Source organism: Girardinichthys multiradiatus, chromosome 4, assembly GCF_021462225.1.
Source record: "Girardinichthys multiradiatus isolate DD_20200921_A chromosome 4, DD_fGirMul_XY1, whole genome shotgun sequence".
Lineage (NCBI taxonomy): Eukaryota > Metazoa > Chordata > Actinopteri > Cyprinodontiformes > Goodeidae > Girardinichthys > Girardinichthys multiradiatus.
The window spans coordinates 52,540,597-52,560,208 of NC_061797.1; the positions used below are offsets into that span (position 1 = coordinate 52,540,597).

A 19,612-nucleotide genomic window follows, 5' to 3' on the forward strand; every position below is an offset into this window, starting at 1 on the left:
AACATAGGCGTAAGCCGAGCAGCAAGCGGGTGGGCGGTGAGCAGAAGAAGCTCCCGGCGGCTCATCCTGGTTTGCTACATTAAGCGCACCCACACCACGAGCCAATTAGAAGGCAGAAACCTGTGGAACGCGTGTTTTGAATTGTGTTCAAACGGACTCTGGTGAAATCAGGCAGAGTGGAGGTCTGCAGCTGCTTGTTTTGGATAAAAGTGTTTTTTCTCAACTTTTCTGCCGTTCTGGGATTGAACAATGAGGAAGAGGTAAGGCTCAAGCTTTGTGTCTCGGAGTACACCGTTGTTCTGTCAGTAAAATTAAGTTTAAGCGTTAGCCAACAGCCAGTCTGACGTTAGGGTCGCTTAATGTCGCCTTCTTGTTATCAGTGATTTCTCTAACAAATCTTTCGAGGATGATTTGGTGTCACAGGAGCTAATTGTTGCTGTTTTTGACTGCCGCAGCGAGGTGCTCGCAGCAGAGGCGGTGTCGTGCCTGAACAAGACGCTGTGCCACCTGAAGGACATCTGGGAGGAGATCGGCATCCCGGAGGACCAGAGACTGCAGAGGACTAATGTTGTCAAGAACCACATTAAGGTTAGAAAGCTCCGGGACATCCTGTTCAGATGCCTAACCTCTTTACTTCAGATAAGGTCTGGGTAGAGACATTATAAGGTGACAAAGCACACATTCTTTAACGGACTATTTCAACACTTTAAAGGTAACTGAGCTGAATTATTCATTTCATTTATGAAACAGCAGATTTAAGGCCCAGAGCTACTTCTCTCTTTGGATTTTTCTCCTAAACATCCTGATTTCTTGTACATGTTTGAATGAACTTAAGATCCTTCATGTTTCTGATGTTTTTTTAACCCATTTTAAAAGAAATAAATTAAATGTTGTCATTTAGAGCCAAACCAAAACTAGGATCCTTTTTACATTTTGGTGAAACATTTTTGAATTCTTTAAATTTATTATTTTCTGAGTATGAAAAATGTTTTAAGTGTCTAAACAATTTTCTTCTTAGTTCATTAACTAAAAGATGAAAGGTAATTTTTTAATTGATTTGTATTTAAATGACATCTTTAAAGCTTAGTTTTCTGAGTAATTGACACAATTCACAGATAAATACACACGTTATCCATAAGATGGGACGTTTCATTGACTTCTAGAACCTATAGATCAGGGACTTTTTAGGATTTTTAACTGGGACTGGTTTTGAGCTGAGCAATGAACAGAATCTGTATTTAGAGTTGAATAATCCAGTCTGTGTGCAAACAATCAAAGCGTTTGTAGTCTTTAACCCTCCCGCAGTCCTGGCTAAGCGCTAGTAGAGAGCAAAGATGTCACTGGAGGAAAGAACTGCATTCTGACCCCTGCAGAACCAGAAATGTGATGTGGAGGGTCCCTGCAGCCCGGCGTGTGGGAAAACCATGAAAGAAATGGGAGGGGAAAACTCCAGTAGCGCACACAGGGTCCATGCGACCTTTCCAGGACTGCGGGAGGGTTAAAACTGAGCTGATCTTAGTTGCTCCATATGCCAACAAAAGCAGTGAATTAGAAGCTAACTTTAGGGTGAAGTTGTTGCATGATTTGTGGAACATGCAGATAATAAAACACATCTAGGTCACCGTTTTGTTTAGTTTTTCTAAAATGTTATAAAAATGTATGTTAGTTTGACAAAGTGTCATTTCCAAACAGTAGATTTGTAGAAACCTGGAGAGTAATGATGGTTTTCAGTGGGACTTAAACTGATCGTGTAAACGTTGTAAATGTGCACCAGCATGACTACCTTTGACTGGAAAGGTTAAACTAGGCGGTTTAAAAAATAACCATCTTCCTCTCTGCTGGTCAGAAATGTTCATTATCAGATATTAGGGAACGTATGCATGTCCACAGATCGCATCTCCTGATCACTCTCTGTTGATTTGACCTACAGAACTTACTGGAGATGATGGTTAAAGAGGAGGAATCTCTGAAAAAGAGGCTCCTAAGCAGCATCCAGACATGCAGGACCGAGATGGAGAAACTCTGCTTAGAACTCCAGATTCCTATTTTTGAGGTAAAAGCTCCTTTTTTGCTGATAATACTGATTGGAAAGACTTTGGGTGGTTGAAACGTTTGGACACGTAGGGTCCTGCTAAAGAGAAAGATCCACTGCATCAGTACCTTATCTAAACTGCTCACCCATCTCTTGGGTCAACGTCTCTGACATGGCAGCTGTCTTTATGTGATTTTCACTGGATTCAACTAATTTCAGGAGGAAGATGGTATAAGCATGCTCCAGCAGGAGAAGAACATCCGCACCGAGGTGGAGGCTCTGATGAAGGAGAAGAATCAGCGGATGCAGCAGCTGAAAGCCCTGCTGGAGCAGGATCAGGACCTGTGTGACATTTTGTGCTCCATACCGTACGGCATCGCTCCAGATTCGGTCCCCTCGCTGGAGCAGCTGGAGAACTTCCACCAGCACATCGGCAAGCAGAATGAAGAAAAGGTGGGAACTCTTCTGTTTCTTTGTAGCCATTGTCATGCTAACAGCGGGCCAGGTTCTCGCACAGATTCAGAGTCGTTCAGATTGAGTAGGAGAACATTTACCTGTTCAAAGTCAAGTCCTCGAGCCAGGAGATGTTCAATGTGCCAAACAATATAAATATAAGGTTGCTTTCCTGATACAACTGCAGGTGAGTTTAAAGGTAAAGGATGTCATTTATGTAACGTAAGGAGCATCATCAGAGATGAATAGTTGTGAACCAGCTGAACAAGACTGCCTGCCCTGCTGTATACTCACTGAATGACCAGTTATTATAATCAGGTATCTACAGCATTTATCATTTATGGTGCTGAGCATTCTGAATGTCGCTCTGTTTTAGTTATTGTCCTTGGTTTGAAAGCGTTTCAGTGTGTGGCCCATCTTCTGACGGGAGAAGCCGACCTGAGCTGGCTCTAATTTTCCTAAAATTACAAACAAAATCACTACAGACTACTTAATAGCATTTAACCAATAAATCTTTTGGTAGCTGAAAACTGAGTCAATCTTAAACATTTTAACAGAAGATCTTTGGGCTATAATTGGCCATAACTTTCAGCTTGTTGTTGGATCAGAGTGATGATTTCTACTTGAAGAGGAAAAGATTTTTATGTAAATGTGGCTGATTTTTAACCAACAGCGACATCTCCACTGAAATGTCAGAAGATGCAACTTGGACAGAGATATTCAGTGTTTTTTAGTTTTTTTTCCATGCTAGAAACCACTGATTTGAGTAGTTTTTCCTCTCTCTCCAATTTAATAATGGACTTGCTTTGGATTCTTTTCCTCTGTAAAAGTTCAGGCTTTTCCTGGCTGATATCTGTTTTCTTTTGGTTCTAACTAGAGATGCACAATACATTGAATCATAATCAAAATATCGATGTTTGTGTGTGAATAGTTTTTAAATTGATTTGTTAATGAGCTTTATCTTTGATTTGCCACATTACACCTTGATTTGAACTTTCTACCCATCCGCATCTTGTTTTGTTTTACTTGCTGAATAAATTCACCCTCATTCAGGAATCAAAAAGCAACATTTCACTACCTCTTTGGTCTCCAAGCAGCTTGAAATTCAGGCAGAACCGGACCCGTGGTTTTGAAACTGGGTCTGAATGGTCTAAACGTTTGCCAGTAAAATAAATGTTCCAAAGTCCACAAATGGTGCTTTTAAGGAATCTGCTTTATTGTAGGATATTCCGTTCCTTTATTGGGCTGCTAGAGTTAGATCATTTAAATGGAGCTGATCTAAGTCTAGATGTTACAAAGGCAGTGCAATGGTCCTGTACCAGAGTCCGAAAACTAGAAGCCAATATGTGCCCACAGATAATAACTCAGGTTCAAAGTAAATATTGTTAGAATATTCTGAAACCTTCATGAAAAATCTCAAGACAGAAGAATAAACATATCCTTTATTGTCCCACTGTGGGGAAATTCAGGAGTCAGCAGCAAAGTAAAAGGCAAAATAAAGCATGCAGGTACTTGAAGGTAAAAACTATAAAAATCCAAAAGTAAAACAATTACAACATAAGAAAAAATACTGTACAGTTATTAAAAATGGCACTCTGGGATTAAATAAAATATGCAACTAAATAGAGTGATTTCTGCACCAGCTTTATGCATGGGGTGGGAGACATTGTCCAACCCTGGTGTTATTTTTTGCTAGAGTCCTTCTGTCTCCCACAACTTGCACTGGGTCCAGAGGTCGTTCTAGACCCCAGTCTGGAAACAGGTTTTTCTTTATGAAAAATATGTTGGAACCCTGTTTGTAACTTTAGTAGCAGATATGTAAGATTTCATGGAGAGTGGTAGAGCCATGTTATAGTGGATAAATTGTTCATGCTCCATGTGGTTTCATTCTGACCGCCATTAACATTATTTAGCACATGATGAATATATCTTTGGTGACTTGAATCAAACATACCTGGACGCATTGGGTTTTCTCTCTTATTGAAAGGCAAGGCGATACACAGAGTTCACAGAGCTCAAGAAGCAGATCGTTTTGATCATGGAGGAATTGGACCATGTTCCAGAGACGAGCTTCGAGAAAGATGTCGTCTGTGAAGATGAGGACTCCTTCTGCCTTTCCAGGGACAATATCACGTCTCTCAAACTGCTCCTTTGTCAGGCAAGAGGTTTTTATTCCATAGTACTTTACATTGGGCTCCACACTGCTGAGCTTCTTTATTTAAAGCTTATAAAGGATCAACTTGTACTTGGGAGATTTCAAAGAAATAGATGCAAAATAAAAACATTTCTAGAATTCTTAGGTAAACAAATGGATGATTATTTCCAGATTAATACATATAAAACAGAAGTAATATGTTAGGAAGCCTTTAAGGGGTTTATAAAAGAGCAAACTATAAGTTACACAGGTAGGAAAACTAAAGAAAGGCACGAGATGGCAAAACACACTGAAGAAAGAATACAGATGCTAGAGAGTAAATGCTGAAAAGGCTGCTGCTAATCTACAACGGCTAAAACAACATTTTTATGATCAAGGAGAACTCAGAAAACTCCTTGCATGGTGTAAAAAGCAACAGGAATCTGAAAGGTCTATCACCAAATTAGAGGTGTCCAATAGGAATACCACAGTAGATTCAACAGAGTTGAATCTATTGTATCAATCAGTATAGTTCTGAATATAATGTCCTACCAAACTTACAGTCAAACCTCCCAGATAAACTATTATTTTCTACAAATTTCAAAGAATGCCGGAGATCATTTGGACACAAATGAATATAATGGAAACTCCTTAAAAGCAGATAAATCTGCAGGATCGGGTGGTCTCCCTCTTGCCATATATAAATATTTAAAACATAAATCAAAGAGGCCTGTTTATTATATTTATATTGAATGTTTCAATAATAGTAATCTTTCTAGTTCAGAGAGTCTTTGGTTATTCTGTTACCTAAACCAGGCAAAATGAATGCTAAATGTGAAAATATGCAACCAATAATCTTAAGAACTACTGACACCAACATTTTGAGCAAACGTTTGTCAAAAAGAATAGAAAAGGTGCTTCCAGATATTGTAGGGGACAATTGTAAGGTAGACAGGGATTTTATAATGTAAGAAGAGTTTGCAATATCCCACATGATCAAAAAGATGAGGAAGAGCGGGCCTTCTTCTGCTTGATGCGGAAAAGACGTTTGATCGAATAGAATGGTCGTATCTTGTTGAAGTAATTGGTACATTTAGATTTAATGAGGCCTGCTTGCATTGACTTAAAATATGACATTTTGATCCTGTAGCAGAAATTATGACAAACAAAACGATTTCTAAACCCTTCAAAAGTAGGAGAGGATGTCCCCAAGGCTCACTTCTTGTCACCATTTTTATTTATTTTAGCAACTGAACTACTGTCAATTGCAATAAAGTCAAGTACTCTAAGACGAGGAATTAAAACTGGTAGTAAAGAACATAGAATAGCTTTTTTTTTGCAGATGATTTTATTCCTTAAACAATTACATACCTCCTTGCCAGCTTTCTGAGATTTAGTAGGTTGAGGTCAAAGTAAAATGCAAAGTTTTATTCCTTTGAAATTACTTCTGGGATTACTTATTCAGGTATTAGAATAGTACCCTTATTAGGGAATGTTGTATCACCTAATTATGACACTATAGTAGGAACAACCTCAAAAGAATTGGAACGATGGGCATCTCTTCCATTATCGTGTAATTGGAAGAATAAATATTAAGATGAATCTATTACCTGAATTCATGTATATATTTCAAAACGTTCCTTTGGCCCAACCTGCTGGGATGTTTACTAAAATGTCAAATATGATTAGAAGAAATATGGAACCCTTTTGTAATTTTTCTTAAAAGCTTTGATATTTCCTGATGGAGATGTAGCTCCCACTGTAAGAAAAATGGGTTCCAATAAAATATTTGTGGATATGTGTAACTTCAGATACCTTCCTATACAAGCCATTTCTGTTTTAGAAATTAGTTTTTCTTGGCGAAACCGTTTATTTTGTGCAGATGGGAGGGTGAAAACTCAAATTAATTGTAAATCTGCTTAATGTTTTTTTTGGGCAATAACACAATAAATATATTGTTTAAAAAAAACTTGTATTAGGGTTTATTAGATTGAGTATCACTCAGAGCTGCTGCTCTTCTCCATGTTGATCCTGCAGCTGGAGGAACGGAAGGCGGAGAACGAGGCCACCTGCGAGAGTCACAGGGAGAAGATCCAGCAGCTGTGGAACCGACTGCAGGTTCCTCAGGAGGAGAGGGAGCTTTTCAACGAACACATGGTGACATCCAGGAGGAGGAACCTGGAGGCGGTGAGATGACTAGAAGCTTCCATCCGTCTGCTCTTTCCTCCTGTTTTATGCTGCATTTGTGATTAGCTTTGAGTCCCAGAACCAGACTTGTTTTTTCTCTAAGCTGTTCATTTTACATGTTGTTGTTTCTTCTGCAGTTGCAAACGGAAGTGCAGCGTTTGGAGGAGCTCAAACTCCAAAACATCCGAAACGTGACCGAAGCCATCCGATCTGAGATCGCTGTGTTTTGGGAAAAGTGTTTTTTCAGCATCGAACAGCGACAGAATTTCACACCATATTTTAGTGGCAAGTTTTTTGTGTTAGCAGTAAATGATGCAGTTTTTGTTTTACCTGGCTGACGATGTATTTGTGTGTTCAGAGGATTTTAATGAGGAGCTGTTGGCTCTGCATGATGCTGAGATTCAGCATCTAAAGCAGCACTACGAGGATCACAAAGAGCTTTTCGAGGGGGTCCAGAAGTGGGAAGAAAGTTGGAGACTCTACCTGGAACTTGATGTGAGTTTGAAAAGGGAATCTAAAAGTTCTCCTCAGGTTTTGGATCAGTTGTTTATTTGATTAAACCTGGGTTTCATTTTATTTTACCAGTATTATAAAAAATAATGGCTGTTCTTCTAGCAGAGATGTCTCTGTGTTCCAGAAGCAGTGTGCTGATTGTAAAAATAATTTAAAACCCTCATATTTTTGTCAGAAACCAAATATGAACCATCAAGCAGAAGATGAGTAAGCATGGACACTGATTCAATAGGATAACAACCCGTCTTTCAAATGAAACAGCTGCAGGTCTTCCTCCTCCTCTTTCCGTCTCCTCCTGGAAGCAACAAACTAAGGATGAAAACAAGAGCTCCCAAACTTGCTTTTACAAAAACATAAAGCTCTATATAAAAGCCCTTTTTGAAAGTGGTGGATCAGCAGGTTATTGGATGAAACTTCTGTTGTTGAAGCTCAGCCAATCAGGTTAAAGAAGCGCTGTAGAATGAAGCCAGATGGTGGACCCGAGCTTCCGTTGTGGGCGGTGAGAGGCGTCTGTGGCTCAGTAGGAAGAATAGTCGTCTTGCAATCAGAAGGTTGTGGGTTCGATTCCAGCTTCCTCCTGCCACATGTTGATGTGCCCATGGGCAAGGCACTTAACCTCAAGTTGCCTACCGATCTGCGTATGAATGTGTGAGTGTTAGTGAGTGCGATTGGGTGAATGTGTAAAGCGTTTTGAGTGGTCTGTATGACTGGAAAGGCGCTAAATACGTTCGGTCCACTTACCATTTATCATATTTAAGATGTCCCCGACCCCATGTAATGTTGAAGAGGCGTGTGAACCATGACAGCCCCACAACATCCAGAGACTTGAGGTACTCAGGGTGGATCTCATCCAACCCCGAAGCCTTGCCACTGCCGAGCTTTTTAACCACCTCGGTGACTTCAGCCTGGGTGATGAAAGAGTCCAACCCCGAGTCCCCAGCCTCTGTTTCCACCAGGGAATGCGTGACGGGAAGACTGAGGAGATCCTGAAAGTACTCCTTTCACCACCCGATAATGTCCCCAGTCGAGGTCAGCAGCTCGTAAACAGTGTTGGCAAAGCACTGCTTCCTCCTCCTGAGGCGCCGGACGGTTTGCCAGAATCGCTTCGAGGCCAACCGGTAGTCCTTCTCCATGGCCTCACCGAACTCCTCCCAGGCCCGAGTTTTTGCCTCTGCCACCGCCCGGGCCGCGGCACGCTTGACCTCACGGTACCCGTCAGCCGCCTCAGGAGTCCCACAAGCCAACCACAGCCGATAGGACTCCTTCAGCTTGACAGCATCCCTTACTGCCGGTGTCCACCACCGGGTTCTGGGATTGCTGCCGTGACAGGCACCGCAGACCTTACGGCGGCAGCTATGGGCAGCAGCATCGACAATAGATGCGGAGAACATGGTCCACTCGGACTCTATGTCTCCAACATCCCTCGGGATCTGGTCAAAGCTCTCCTGGAGGTGAGAGTTGAATACATCCCTGGCCGAGGGCTCCGCCAGGCGTTCCCAGCAGACCCTCACTATGTACTTGGGCCTGCCAAGTCTGTACGACTTTCTCCTCCTCCAGCGGATCCAACTCACCACCAGGTGGTGATCAGTGGACAGCTCAGCCCCTCTCTTCACCCGAGTGTCCAAAACATGCAGCCGAAGGTCTGATGATACGACAACAAAGTCGATCATTGACCTCCTGCCTAGGGTGTCCTGGTGCCAAGTGCACTGATGGACACCCTTATGTTTGAACATGGTGTTCATTATGGACAATCCATGACTAGCACAGAAGTCCAATAACAAAACATCACTCGGATTCAGATCGGGGAGGCCATTCCTCCCGATCACGCCTCTCCAGATGTCACTGTCGCTTCCCACGTGGGCGTTGAAGTCCCCCAGCAGAATAATGGAGTCCCCGGGAGGAGCACTATCCAGCACCCCCGACAGGGACGCCAAGAAGGCCGGGTACTCTGGACTACCACTCGGCCCGTAGGCTGAAACGATAGTCAGAGACCTCTCCCCAACCCGAAGGTGCAGGGATACGACCCTCTCATCCACTGGGGTAAACCCCAACACGAGACGGCTGAGCTGGGGGGCGACAAGCAAACCCACACCAGCCTGCCGCCTCTCCCCGTGGGCCAATCCAGAGTAGAAGAGAGTCCAACCCCTCTCAAGGAGATGGGTTCCAGAGCCCACGCTGTGCGTGGAGGCGAGCCCGACTATTTCTAGTCACCCACCAGGTGGGCAAGGTGACATTCCACGTCCCTAGAGCCAAGCCAACCTAAGCATCTGGAGAATGGGCCGCCGAGGTCTCCACCTTCATCCGCTGCTCGATTCTCTTTGCCCTGGTCCCTAATGGTTCCCCCTGCGGGTGGTGGGCCCACTGGGGGATGGTCTCACGTCTCTCGTTCGGGCAACCCGGCCACCAGGCACTCTCAGACGAGTTGTGACCCCAGGTCACCCTGGTCCAGGGTGAGATCCCGGCTCTGCCGTACCGGGTGACGTCACGTGCCTCAATTGTGTGGTCCTCATGAAGGTGTCTTGCGTAGCATAATAGTACAGCATAATTACCTTGCAGCGTTGGCTAGCATTACAGTGGCTACGGTAGCATAATACTAGAGCTGCAACTAACCATTATTTGCTAATTTGCATGTTTGCAACAGTAGGAAACATGGCGTAATAGCGTAGCGTAACATAGCTTCAGTCTAGCATAGCACAGTTCCATGATACTAGGACAAGTCTCGCATCATGGTAGCAAACACGGTGTCATAACATTTGCTCTTATAATAAACCAGGGATATTTAATTTATTAAGACACATTTTTTTGTTTTTAATTTCTAATTTTACCCTCCATTTAGACATACATTCATATTTATGCATTTCCTATATTGATCAAATTGTGCCATAAATAAAGGATGATTTATTCCTTGCTTGGATCAGGGCTCTTTTGCTGTATATTTAATAAAAAATATAAACCTGCTACAGCTGTCACCATGCAGCCATTATGAACTGTAATGTTTTCTCCTCGACTACTGCTTCCAGCCACTACGACCAAAACGCTTGGAATCACTAAAAGGTTCATTCATATTCATCTTCCATATTAAATATATTTGTTGCCACTTCAATCATTTGTAGAAGAAAGCAACAGATCCAACACGGTTCACTAACAGAGGAGGAAATCTTCTTAAAGAGGAGAAACAAAGGTCAGAGCTTCACAAAAACCTCCCAAAGGTAAAATGTGAAAACATTTGGGATTATTTAGCATGTTTAACATATCTGACCACTGTTAATACTGTGCTCTAACTTTTGTGCTTCAAGCTTGAGAAGAAATTGAAAGCCGAGATCGACACTTGGGAGGCCGAGCAGGCCCAGGAGTTCCTGGTGAATAATCAGAAGTTCCTGCAGTATGTGGCAGAACAGTGGGAGCTACACCGGATAGAGAAGGAAAAGGAGAAACTTGAGAGGGTGAGTAAGAGGTTGGATTTAAGTTTTGGTATGTCTTTAAGAAGGGTGTTGACTCTTTGGTTTCCAAATCTTTCCAGCACCTAAAGAAGAGCAAACAGACGGAGGAGGATATGCTGTATGGAACTGCAGTAAGAACTCCAACCAAACGTAGATTCTTAGGCACAACGACCCCAAATAAATCCCGAAAGGTTGGAAACCTATTTCTTGTCCTGCTCTTCTAAAAACCAAAGTCTTGTCCTTTCAGCACTAACAACTTTATGTCTTCGTCTGCCAGCTAAATGCGACTTCCAGCATGTCCAGTGGCACCTCTAACAGCACCATGCGCTCCGTGTACGGCGGGACGGTCTGTCGCTCGCCTGTGCCTCGCCTTCCCCTCTCTGCAAACAAGGTCGGGTTAACACCTCAGCTGCATTTAAACTACCAGCTTTAGGATTTGAAAACAGATCCGTCACTGACAGAAGATTTGAATCTGACTGCATCTGATCAAACAAAATTAACAAGCTTATTATAACATTTAAATAATTTGGGTTTTTTTGATACAGTTTTCTAACTGTTCTGCAGAAAGCTTTAAAGGGTAAATGGTTTGTACTTGTACAGTGCTTAATCAAGTCCCCAGAGACCCCAACGCCCTTCACACTACATTCATTCATTCACCCATTCATCAACACTAACAGTGGTGAGCTACAATGTAGCCACAGCTGCCCTGGGGCAGACTGACAGAAGGGAACTTATGATGCTTTTAAATCCATCCTTTCCACCTAAAATCATCCAGCTGTGGTCTATATAAAGTGGAACCTCAATGCTTTAGTCTGAACTCCTTGTTCTTGTAGCTCCTCAGGCTCCTCTTTGACCTGTTCTAAGGAACATCTGAGAGCAACTCGTTTTGGTGCCGTCTCTTTAAATGTTGCTGAGGCCCTTCACACCCCGCCCACCTCCAGGTCAAAGAGCATTTTTGTAGTTTGATAACAGAGATATAATTATGTAGAGGCCCAGAAACAAGACTAAGATGTCACAATAAAAACTGTTTATGTTGTATTATTAAAACCTGCAGTCTGACTCTGTCCTCCTGGAGCTAAAAGCAGCACCAAGACCCGATGCTGCTGCTATCAGAACCACGGCCAGGACGTCACATCCACACAATAAATTCATGTCTAAAATAAAGTTTGTTGTCATTTTAGCGTTATTTGCAGCTTACTGCTTTGCTGCGTCCGTCGTTCCATAGACAGAAGGAACCGACCATTTAATCAGATGAAGTCTTTCAGCAAATCCTTCTAGATACTGGAGGTTGATGAAGAACTCGTCCTTGAAGTGGGGGAAATGGGAATTTCTCCACTGATGTAGGAACATTTCCATGAAAAATAAAATTTAACCAGGAACTTTGAAGAGGTTGTGGTGCTGGAGGACGGTGTCATGAATCGTGTGGGTTAATACAACCAACAACTGAACCAAACCCATCCTCCTTCAGCTTCAGCATACTCGAGCTTGGACTACAAAATCACAGCGAGAATTAAATAGATACGCAAAATTGATCAGCCGGAAGTCCGTGACCTTGTTTAGCTGTTCTGGAGCAAATACTGAGATGTTACAGTTGGAAAAACGGAACGGATGAGAGAGAAAACTGAACAAACTGAAACATACGACCCAAACAGAACATAAAGATATCTGCAGCACCTGAAGAGACTAAATTCAACGTTTCTGCTCTCCTACAGACTCCAAGTACACAGCAACATGGATTTAAAAGCTAGACAAGTAGATATTGCAGGATATGCCTCTCTTTAAGAAAAAATAGACAATTTCTGTTCTACTGCGTTATTCTTTCATTCTCTTAATTCAGGGCAAATGGTTTGGATGTGTTGAATCATTGGGGTTCCCAGTCAGTCTTGAAAAGGAATTTCCTTTTTCTATTTTCCAGGTCTGGATAAGTCTAGAAGAAATAAAATTAAGAATTAAAAAGGCTTTGGGGTTTCTGACAGTATTGCATATTCCCATTTTCCATAAGCTAAAAATCTTCATTTGTGCTCTTCTTTGATTTGTATTCAGATGGCCTGATTTTCTTGCCACGTTACAACCTATCTGTCAAAATCCACAGATGAATTCACATTTGTTTTTTGAGTTTTGGTCCACTTCCTGGGTTTAAAACTAGACCTGGCTGGGACATGATGGAGATATGTTCTGATGCCGAAACATCAGAAAATTTTTTTAATAACCAGCAAAATGGTTTTAAAGTTCATAAATTGAACTTTAAAGACTTGTGATTTGTGAAATATTAGTTCAGGTTTTCAAATGAAACTGGTCCAAGTTGGTTCACATGCCCAAGATGCGGTAAAATGACCCTTCACCACACAGACAAACCAGAATCCGTTATTGATAGAGTTAAAAATCTGATCATTACAGACCAGTGTAAAATAAGACACAAGTGAACCAATTAAGTTGGACTTGCAAGGGAGAGACAGTCCTCTGCAGAACAGCGACTTCCTTCTCGCAAAGGAAGAAATCCTTGCACCAGCCTTTTATTTACAACTCGCATTCCTATAAGCAAAAAGCGGGAATTGGTTCAGCCAATTTTTAGAGATTTCAACCTAAAAGTGTAGTTATTCCCATATACGGTATAAGCTTATAATGTCCAGAGAATGATCCACTCCAGACCGCGTTCCTTAACCTTCCACAAACACTTTTACACACTAAAAAAACAATCAGGAATTAGAAATCATCTTAACTAGAGTAGAACTTCAGACATAAACATGATTTAAACTAAACAATGATAACTTATATACATTTTTCCAACAGTTATTAATTAATCAATCCATGTTGTATTATTTCATTATTTGTGCTGCATGGGGAATATAAAACCTCACTATTGTAAAATATTCCCAAGGTAAATATTTTACACTGAAATGTCCAAATGGTACAAAAACTGTTTGGTTCAAGAAAAAATGTATCAGTCTTATGTAATCAGTCTCTCCTCCTGTCCGTCTCCCAGACTCCAGCAGCACGGACACCAGGTGGTAGCAAGCCCCCCCACCCAAGGGTTCAGGGCTGCAACAAGGAGAACGAGGCTCAGTTGAAGGGGACCCCCATGAGTGGTGCGTTGCAGACCCCGCCTTGTCCACAGCGTACCTTCAGCATGGCTTCTGTAGCCAGCACATATTCTGAGTTTGTGGTAATTTACACTTTTCTCTCTAACATATGTTCTCCCTCTGTTTGTTCGTTGCCGCACCAAAACTTTCTTTAGCTTATCACGAGAAATGATGTACAGACACTTAAATGTGTTCACTTGTGTTTTAGAGGGTCTTGGTCAACACTGAATCAGTTCAATCCAGGTCTGTTTGGAAACCTAAAAGCTGGAACTAATCCCTGTTTAACTGCATGCTTCTGCTCAGACAAATATTCTTCCTGCATGAGGTTTGAGGAGGACATGAAACGGGATCACTTCCTGGATCTTTGAAGGCTTTACAGTTCAACCAATAAATTAAAACCAAATCCAACATATTTAGTTGTTCCATTGTGTTTGTAAATTGTCAGTATAAATGAACAACTAAACCAAAATTAAGCCAAACAAGTGACTGTCTAAGCAGAGAACCATAAATGTACAGCTTTAATTTAAAAGGAGGATAAATGTTTTTTACCATCCAGTACAGCTAACATCTAAAGCAAAAGTATGTCGGCCTCCATAAGTGGTGGAGGACAGTTAAATATAATAAGCTAAATAACTAACATGTGTATTGAAAATTAAAACAAATTAATCAAATTCCGGTTTTGTAAAAGGATTTTGAACCAGGTGGAGCTGCTTCATGGCTCCTTTTTGGGGGCGTTGTACACATGAAGGAAACATGAAACAACAGAATAACATGTTACTACAAAACAGCTAGATCCCCCAACGCTCCACTTGATTTTCTGATATTTAGTGTGAAAAGAATGTCATAATCAGAATCAGAAAAGCTTTATTGCCAAGTACGTTTTTGGACATACAAGGAATTTGTTTTGGCGTAATGCATGGCGTTAAGATCAGTTGTCTCCATCGGTGTATTTATCACAGATTTGCTTTATTGTGAGCCATGTGATGTTTCATTGGTTTCCACCCATGTGGGTGAGTGACGGGTTCTTCAAAGTTGGAGAGTTTGACACTAGCCTTTAGTAAATGATAAATGAGCTGAACTTATATAGCGCCTTTCCAGTCATACAGACCACTTAAAGCGCTTAGTGTGAGCGAGTACTGGCTGAGTTTCTTCTGAAGAAGCTACATCTGAACATTGGTGGCTTCAGAATTTCAATTTAAATGTTTGTCAAATTTTTTTTCCAGAAAGTGATTTCGTTTTCCTTCGTTACAAGTAACATCTTGGTTAGAACTTGTTGGCTAAAACCACCTCCTTTTAATCATTTTCATAACATTTTACAAAATTGGTGTTTTTACTATTTCCGCCTCTAACCAACGTCCCTCCCCTCTTTGAATCTGGAACTTTAGTTGTCAATTATGAAGACAATTAATAGTTTACTGTTCTCTTCAGTTGAAGTTTGTCCCGTGGCTTGGTTGACATTTACATCAGGAAAGGAAAATGTCACACCACCAGCTAACATTTGTACACATCAGAGATGACGGTTATTTGATAGAATAATTTTTGAAAGTCTGCTTGCATGGAGCTTAGGAGATTCCTGGACGTTCAAAAAGGCTCATGCAACACTTAAGTGTTTTAAGATCAAATGAATTTAAATATCTGTCAAAGACAACACAAGTTAACACAAAATGCAGTTTTTAAATGAAGGTTTTTATTAAGGGAGAAAATCATCCAAAACCTACATGGCCCTGTGTGGAAAGGTGATCGCCATTTCTGAAGCGTTGGGACTTCAGTGAACCACATTGAGAATCATTATCCACAAATGGAGGACACGTGGAACAGTGGTGCAGCTTCTCAGGAGCGGCCAGCTGACAAAAATTACCCCAAGAGCTCAATGTCGACTCATCCAAGACTTCACAGAAGATCCCACAACAACCTCCAAAGAACTGCAGGCCTCACTTGCTTTAAAGTCCTGACCTGAATTCTACTGAGATGCTGTGGCATGGCCTTAAAAAGGCTGTCCATGCTAGAAAACCCTCCGCAATACAATTCTGCAAAGCAGAGTGGGCCAAAGTTCCTCCACAGTACACCAAGTTATCGCAAACGTTCAGTTGCAGTTGTTGCTGCTAAGGACCCAACCAGTTATTAGGTTTAGGGGCCAATCACTTTTTCACACAGGGCCATGTAGGTTTGGATGTTTTTCTCCCTTAATTATAAAAACCTTCATTTAAAATCTGTATATTTTGTTTGTTGATCTGAAACACTAAAGTGTGACAAACATGCAGAAAAATACGAAATCAGGAAGGGGGCAAACAGTTTCACACCACTCAGGGTTCTCATCAGGAATTTCTATGAAGAGAAAAATATTTTGTCTAACGGGGGGGATGTTGTATTTGGGTTTCTCTTCGTGTGATGCTTCTTCCCTTTAACTGGAACTAATGGCATTCAAAATGTGACCTTTTAAATTACCTGTGAAATCAATTTTATCCTAAAAATGTGTGATTTTAATGGTCTAGTCACAGACACACCAGCATCCAGCCCAAAGTTTAGAAAATTTGTATTTGTTGGTAACGGAAGAAGATACAGCAGAAGAACGCCCCTTCCTCTGCTCTGTTTCCTGACATTAGCTGCATCACACAATACAAAAAGGCACTGAAAACTAGAGTGTGTGAAATATCACAAAGAACTGATTGAATATAATATTTGATAGTCTCTTTGGTTAAAGCTCTGCATAGATATAACCTAGTTGGCCAGTTGAAGGGACTCGTTAACGTCCCTTAATGCTCACACTGGGTGGATTTCTTTAGTGGCTGAAATGCTAAAGCTCCTGGAGCTGGTGGAGACGAGAAAAAAACAGGGCCTGAGGTGAGGGTTAATTGTAATCAATAATGTTAATCACCATTTTCAGCAATAGTAGAACAAAGTATTTCTGAAATCCTGCAGTTGTATTGGACGCAGTCTTACAAGCAAGGAATCCCCTCCTTCACAGTTCTAGAACCTGAGTCTGAATATTATGTAATAATATAAATATTGGCAACGAACAAACATTACGTACAGTCAGGCCATTATTTGTCAAGTATGTGGTATTCACCATAGTTTGGGCTCCATTCAGATACATCTAGACCAGTGGTTCTCATCTGGTCAGGGGTCCTGACCCAACATCACCCCTTTTTGACAAACTTTGATCCAAGTTGAAAGTTTTCATTCACTTATTTAAATTCTGTCACTTCAATGAATCTTATAATTGATGCTTGTTTAACAATCAGATCAATCAAAAACATCTTTTTCAATCAGACATTGTTGCTGTTTTCATGCAAAATGCAGGAAGTAAAAAAAAATGCAACCAATATTATGTAGTTTTAGCTTATTACCTCAACAAATATTGTGCTCTGGAAAAAGCAGCAGTAAGTTCAATTTTGGGTGGAACAAAAACATCATAAACCTGATTTAATGTGAGAACTGAGCAAGTTTTCTTGCTGCTGACGAGGAGTGGTAGACACAACCGAGTTCATGTTCAACGTCCAGTCTTGTTGAAACTGAGCTGAGATGCTCGCTCCCCTCAACTCTGCACCAGAACTGAAAGGCTTACCGTCACGTGACCATCCCACCTGCCAACTGTCTTTGTTACTAGGCAACATGACAATATCCGGTTCTGAAGGGGTTGCGCATCCAGTAAAAACAGTATGTCATATAGCCTGAGTTGTACATGGGTTTTGCCAATGTTCAAATACATACGTAAACAAGCTTTGCATGTCTTCTTCTATGGTGTGTAACTGTAGGTGTCAACCCGTTTTCACATGTGGAAGAAGGTGCTTTGTTCAGATGAGACCCAGATCATTTTGGCCTACATGCCAAGCAAAGATACACAAACTAATGATATTGCAAGGAAGCCTATTATTAACATGGTCTGCAAAAGCCCTTTAGAATAAAGAGTAAAACATATCCAAGCTACTAATTGCATCGTGAATGCGATTCACAGTCAGGGCCACTATGGCGATGGTGGCAGGGGTTTGTCCTGTAACCAGTGGGTTGTAGGTTTGAGCCCCCGCTATGTCTGTCTCAGTCGTTGTGTCTTTGGGCAAGACACTTCCTGACCACTTCTAGACCACCAGAGGTGGTTTGTTAGCCTCCCTTCTGTCAGTCTGCCCCAGGCTGTAGCTACATTGTAGCTCACCTCTGTCAGTGTGAGAATGTGTGGATGACTGAATGTAGTGTGAAGCGCTTTGGGGTCTCTGGGGACTTGATAAAGTGCTGTACAAGTACAAGCCATTTACCTTTGAGTTATTTTATATATCAACCTCAACACGCCTATCAAGACCGAATGAGTGCAACTTCTATTTATCCTACTTATTCCTGTTCAGGATGATGGAGCAGTTCATATCCAATTAAAAGGATTCAAATCAATCCAATTCATTCCAATATAGTTCAAATCATGATTATGGGGTTTTTGAAATGATTTTTAGGCAGTGATTGCATGTTTTCTGATGGCCACTTTGCTTATACATATCTGTGGCTTTAATTTGACATTCCAGCAGAGGAATTCTCATGCCTGCTCCTGTTTCCTACAGCGAGACCTGTCCAAGGCCTCCAACACCAAGATCCAGGACGGCATCCTGAACTCAACCTCCACCAACCCCTGACTCTTCCAGTCTGAGGCTGATTTGAGTCATAAAATAAATAACATCCGCTCCAACACAAGTTCAGGTGTCAGAGGATCACTACTGTTCACTGCTTCTAGCTTTTATGGATAAATGAAGGTATTTATATAACGAGTGCAATTAAGACAGGAAGATGTGGTTAGATACTGATGGTGCCGTCTTAGCTCGATTTGACACTTTCTGTTTAAAAAGAAAATGTAAATTAACACTAGCTGGGTTCTCAGCTGTCTGCCAATCATTAAGGTCTATAAAATATTCTCCATCTTAAACTGCACAATTTCTTTTATATTATTTAGACAAACTAACGTGAAGCTTTCTGATAATACATTTATTTAAAACATGGACAATAAACAGTATACACTAACCACAAGAGGAGAGATGCACTGTATCAGGTTATAGCTGTAAGTGGTAATTTCCACCTGTAGTCCCTATGCAGACTGGGGTTCCAGGCCAAATGTATTATAAACACGTTGCACTTTTCTGAAAATGTTTTGCAACTTGTATAATTTTAGGCCCGCAACGTTCTTTCCAAGTCAGTTTTTATATTTGAATGTATTTATATGTATATATTTCTGCAAGTATTGTTTCACAATGACTTTAGGCCATTAAGACTGTTATCCTGATGCAGCGCAGTAATTAACTCAAATGGCTTCAGTATCATGGCTGAATTGGAAAAACATGTCAAAATATGATAAATGTATTTTTAAAATCAATAAAACTGGCTTCTCTTCTTAAATTGATCAACCATGCAGATGCAGTTCAATGTTCTAAATAATTCTCCACAATAAACTAGTGGATCTCTGTTCTGTAGAAAACATGTGGGCATAACTGAAGGGTGTGTGTGCAAAAGCAAGGTGGCCTACAAACCTGGCAGCGGTTTTGACAGCAGGAATGGGCTACAATTCCAGCAAACACAAACCTCTTTATAAAACATAAACGCCAAAGGAAGATCCACCTCTTGGGTCCTTCTGGGCACAAATCTCGAGTGGCGACAGTGTTAACCCACACAGCTGGGACTTTTTGTCAAATAAAGCCGGCAGTGGGAGTCGCAGGTCATCAATGCCATAGTTTCACATAAAATTTCCATCCGGAGTCTCCCCATAACACTGAACTCAACAAAGTGTCGTGTTGTTTGCTGA

The 19,612-nt window shown here is 41.3% G+C and overlaps 1 protein-coding gene across 5 annotated transcripts; it reads left to right on the forward strand.

Moving 5' to 3' along the window:
- The first annotated feature begins 104 nt into the window (after positions 1-104).
- prc1b (protein regulator of cytokinesis 1b) lies at positions 105-19,213 on the forward strand. Of its 5 annotated transcripts, none has more exons than XR_007037945.1 (14): positions 105-260; positions 456-588; positions 1,931-2,053; positions 2,252-2,485; positions 4,473-4,643; positions 6,657-6,806; positions 6,944-7,091; positions 7,165-7,301; positions 10,433-10,528; positions 10,616-10,762; positions 10,840-10,950; positions 11,037-11,150; positions 11,593-11,700; positions 11,814-11,923. XR_007037945.1 is itself a non-coding variant. In XM_047362910.1 (14 exons), the coding sequence occupies exons 1-14, from the start codon at positions 250-252 to the stop codon at positions 18,453-18,455; spliced, it is 1,827 nt and encodes a 608-aa protein (XP_047218866.1). In that variant the 5' UTR covers positions 105-249; the 3' UTR covers positions 18,456-19,213. The 5 variants fall into 5 exon arrangements, 4 of the variants coding, with proteins under 4 accessions (XP_047218866.1, XP_047218868.1, XP_047218867.1 ...); XM_047362910.1 differs by lacking the exons at positions 11,593-11,700; positions 11,814-11,923 and adding exons at positions 13,743-13,922; positions 18,384-19,213; XM_047362912.1 differs by lacking the exons at positions 11,593-11,700; positions 11,814-11,923 and adding exons at positions 13,743-13,845; positions 18,384-19,213.
- The last annotated feature ends 399 nt before the right edge of the window (positions 19,214-19,612 follow it).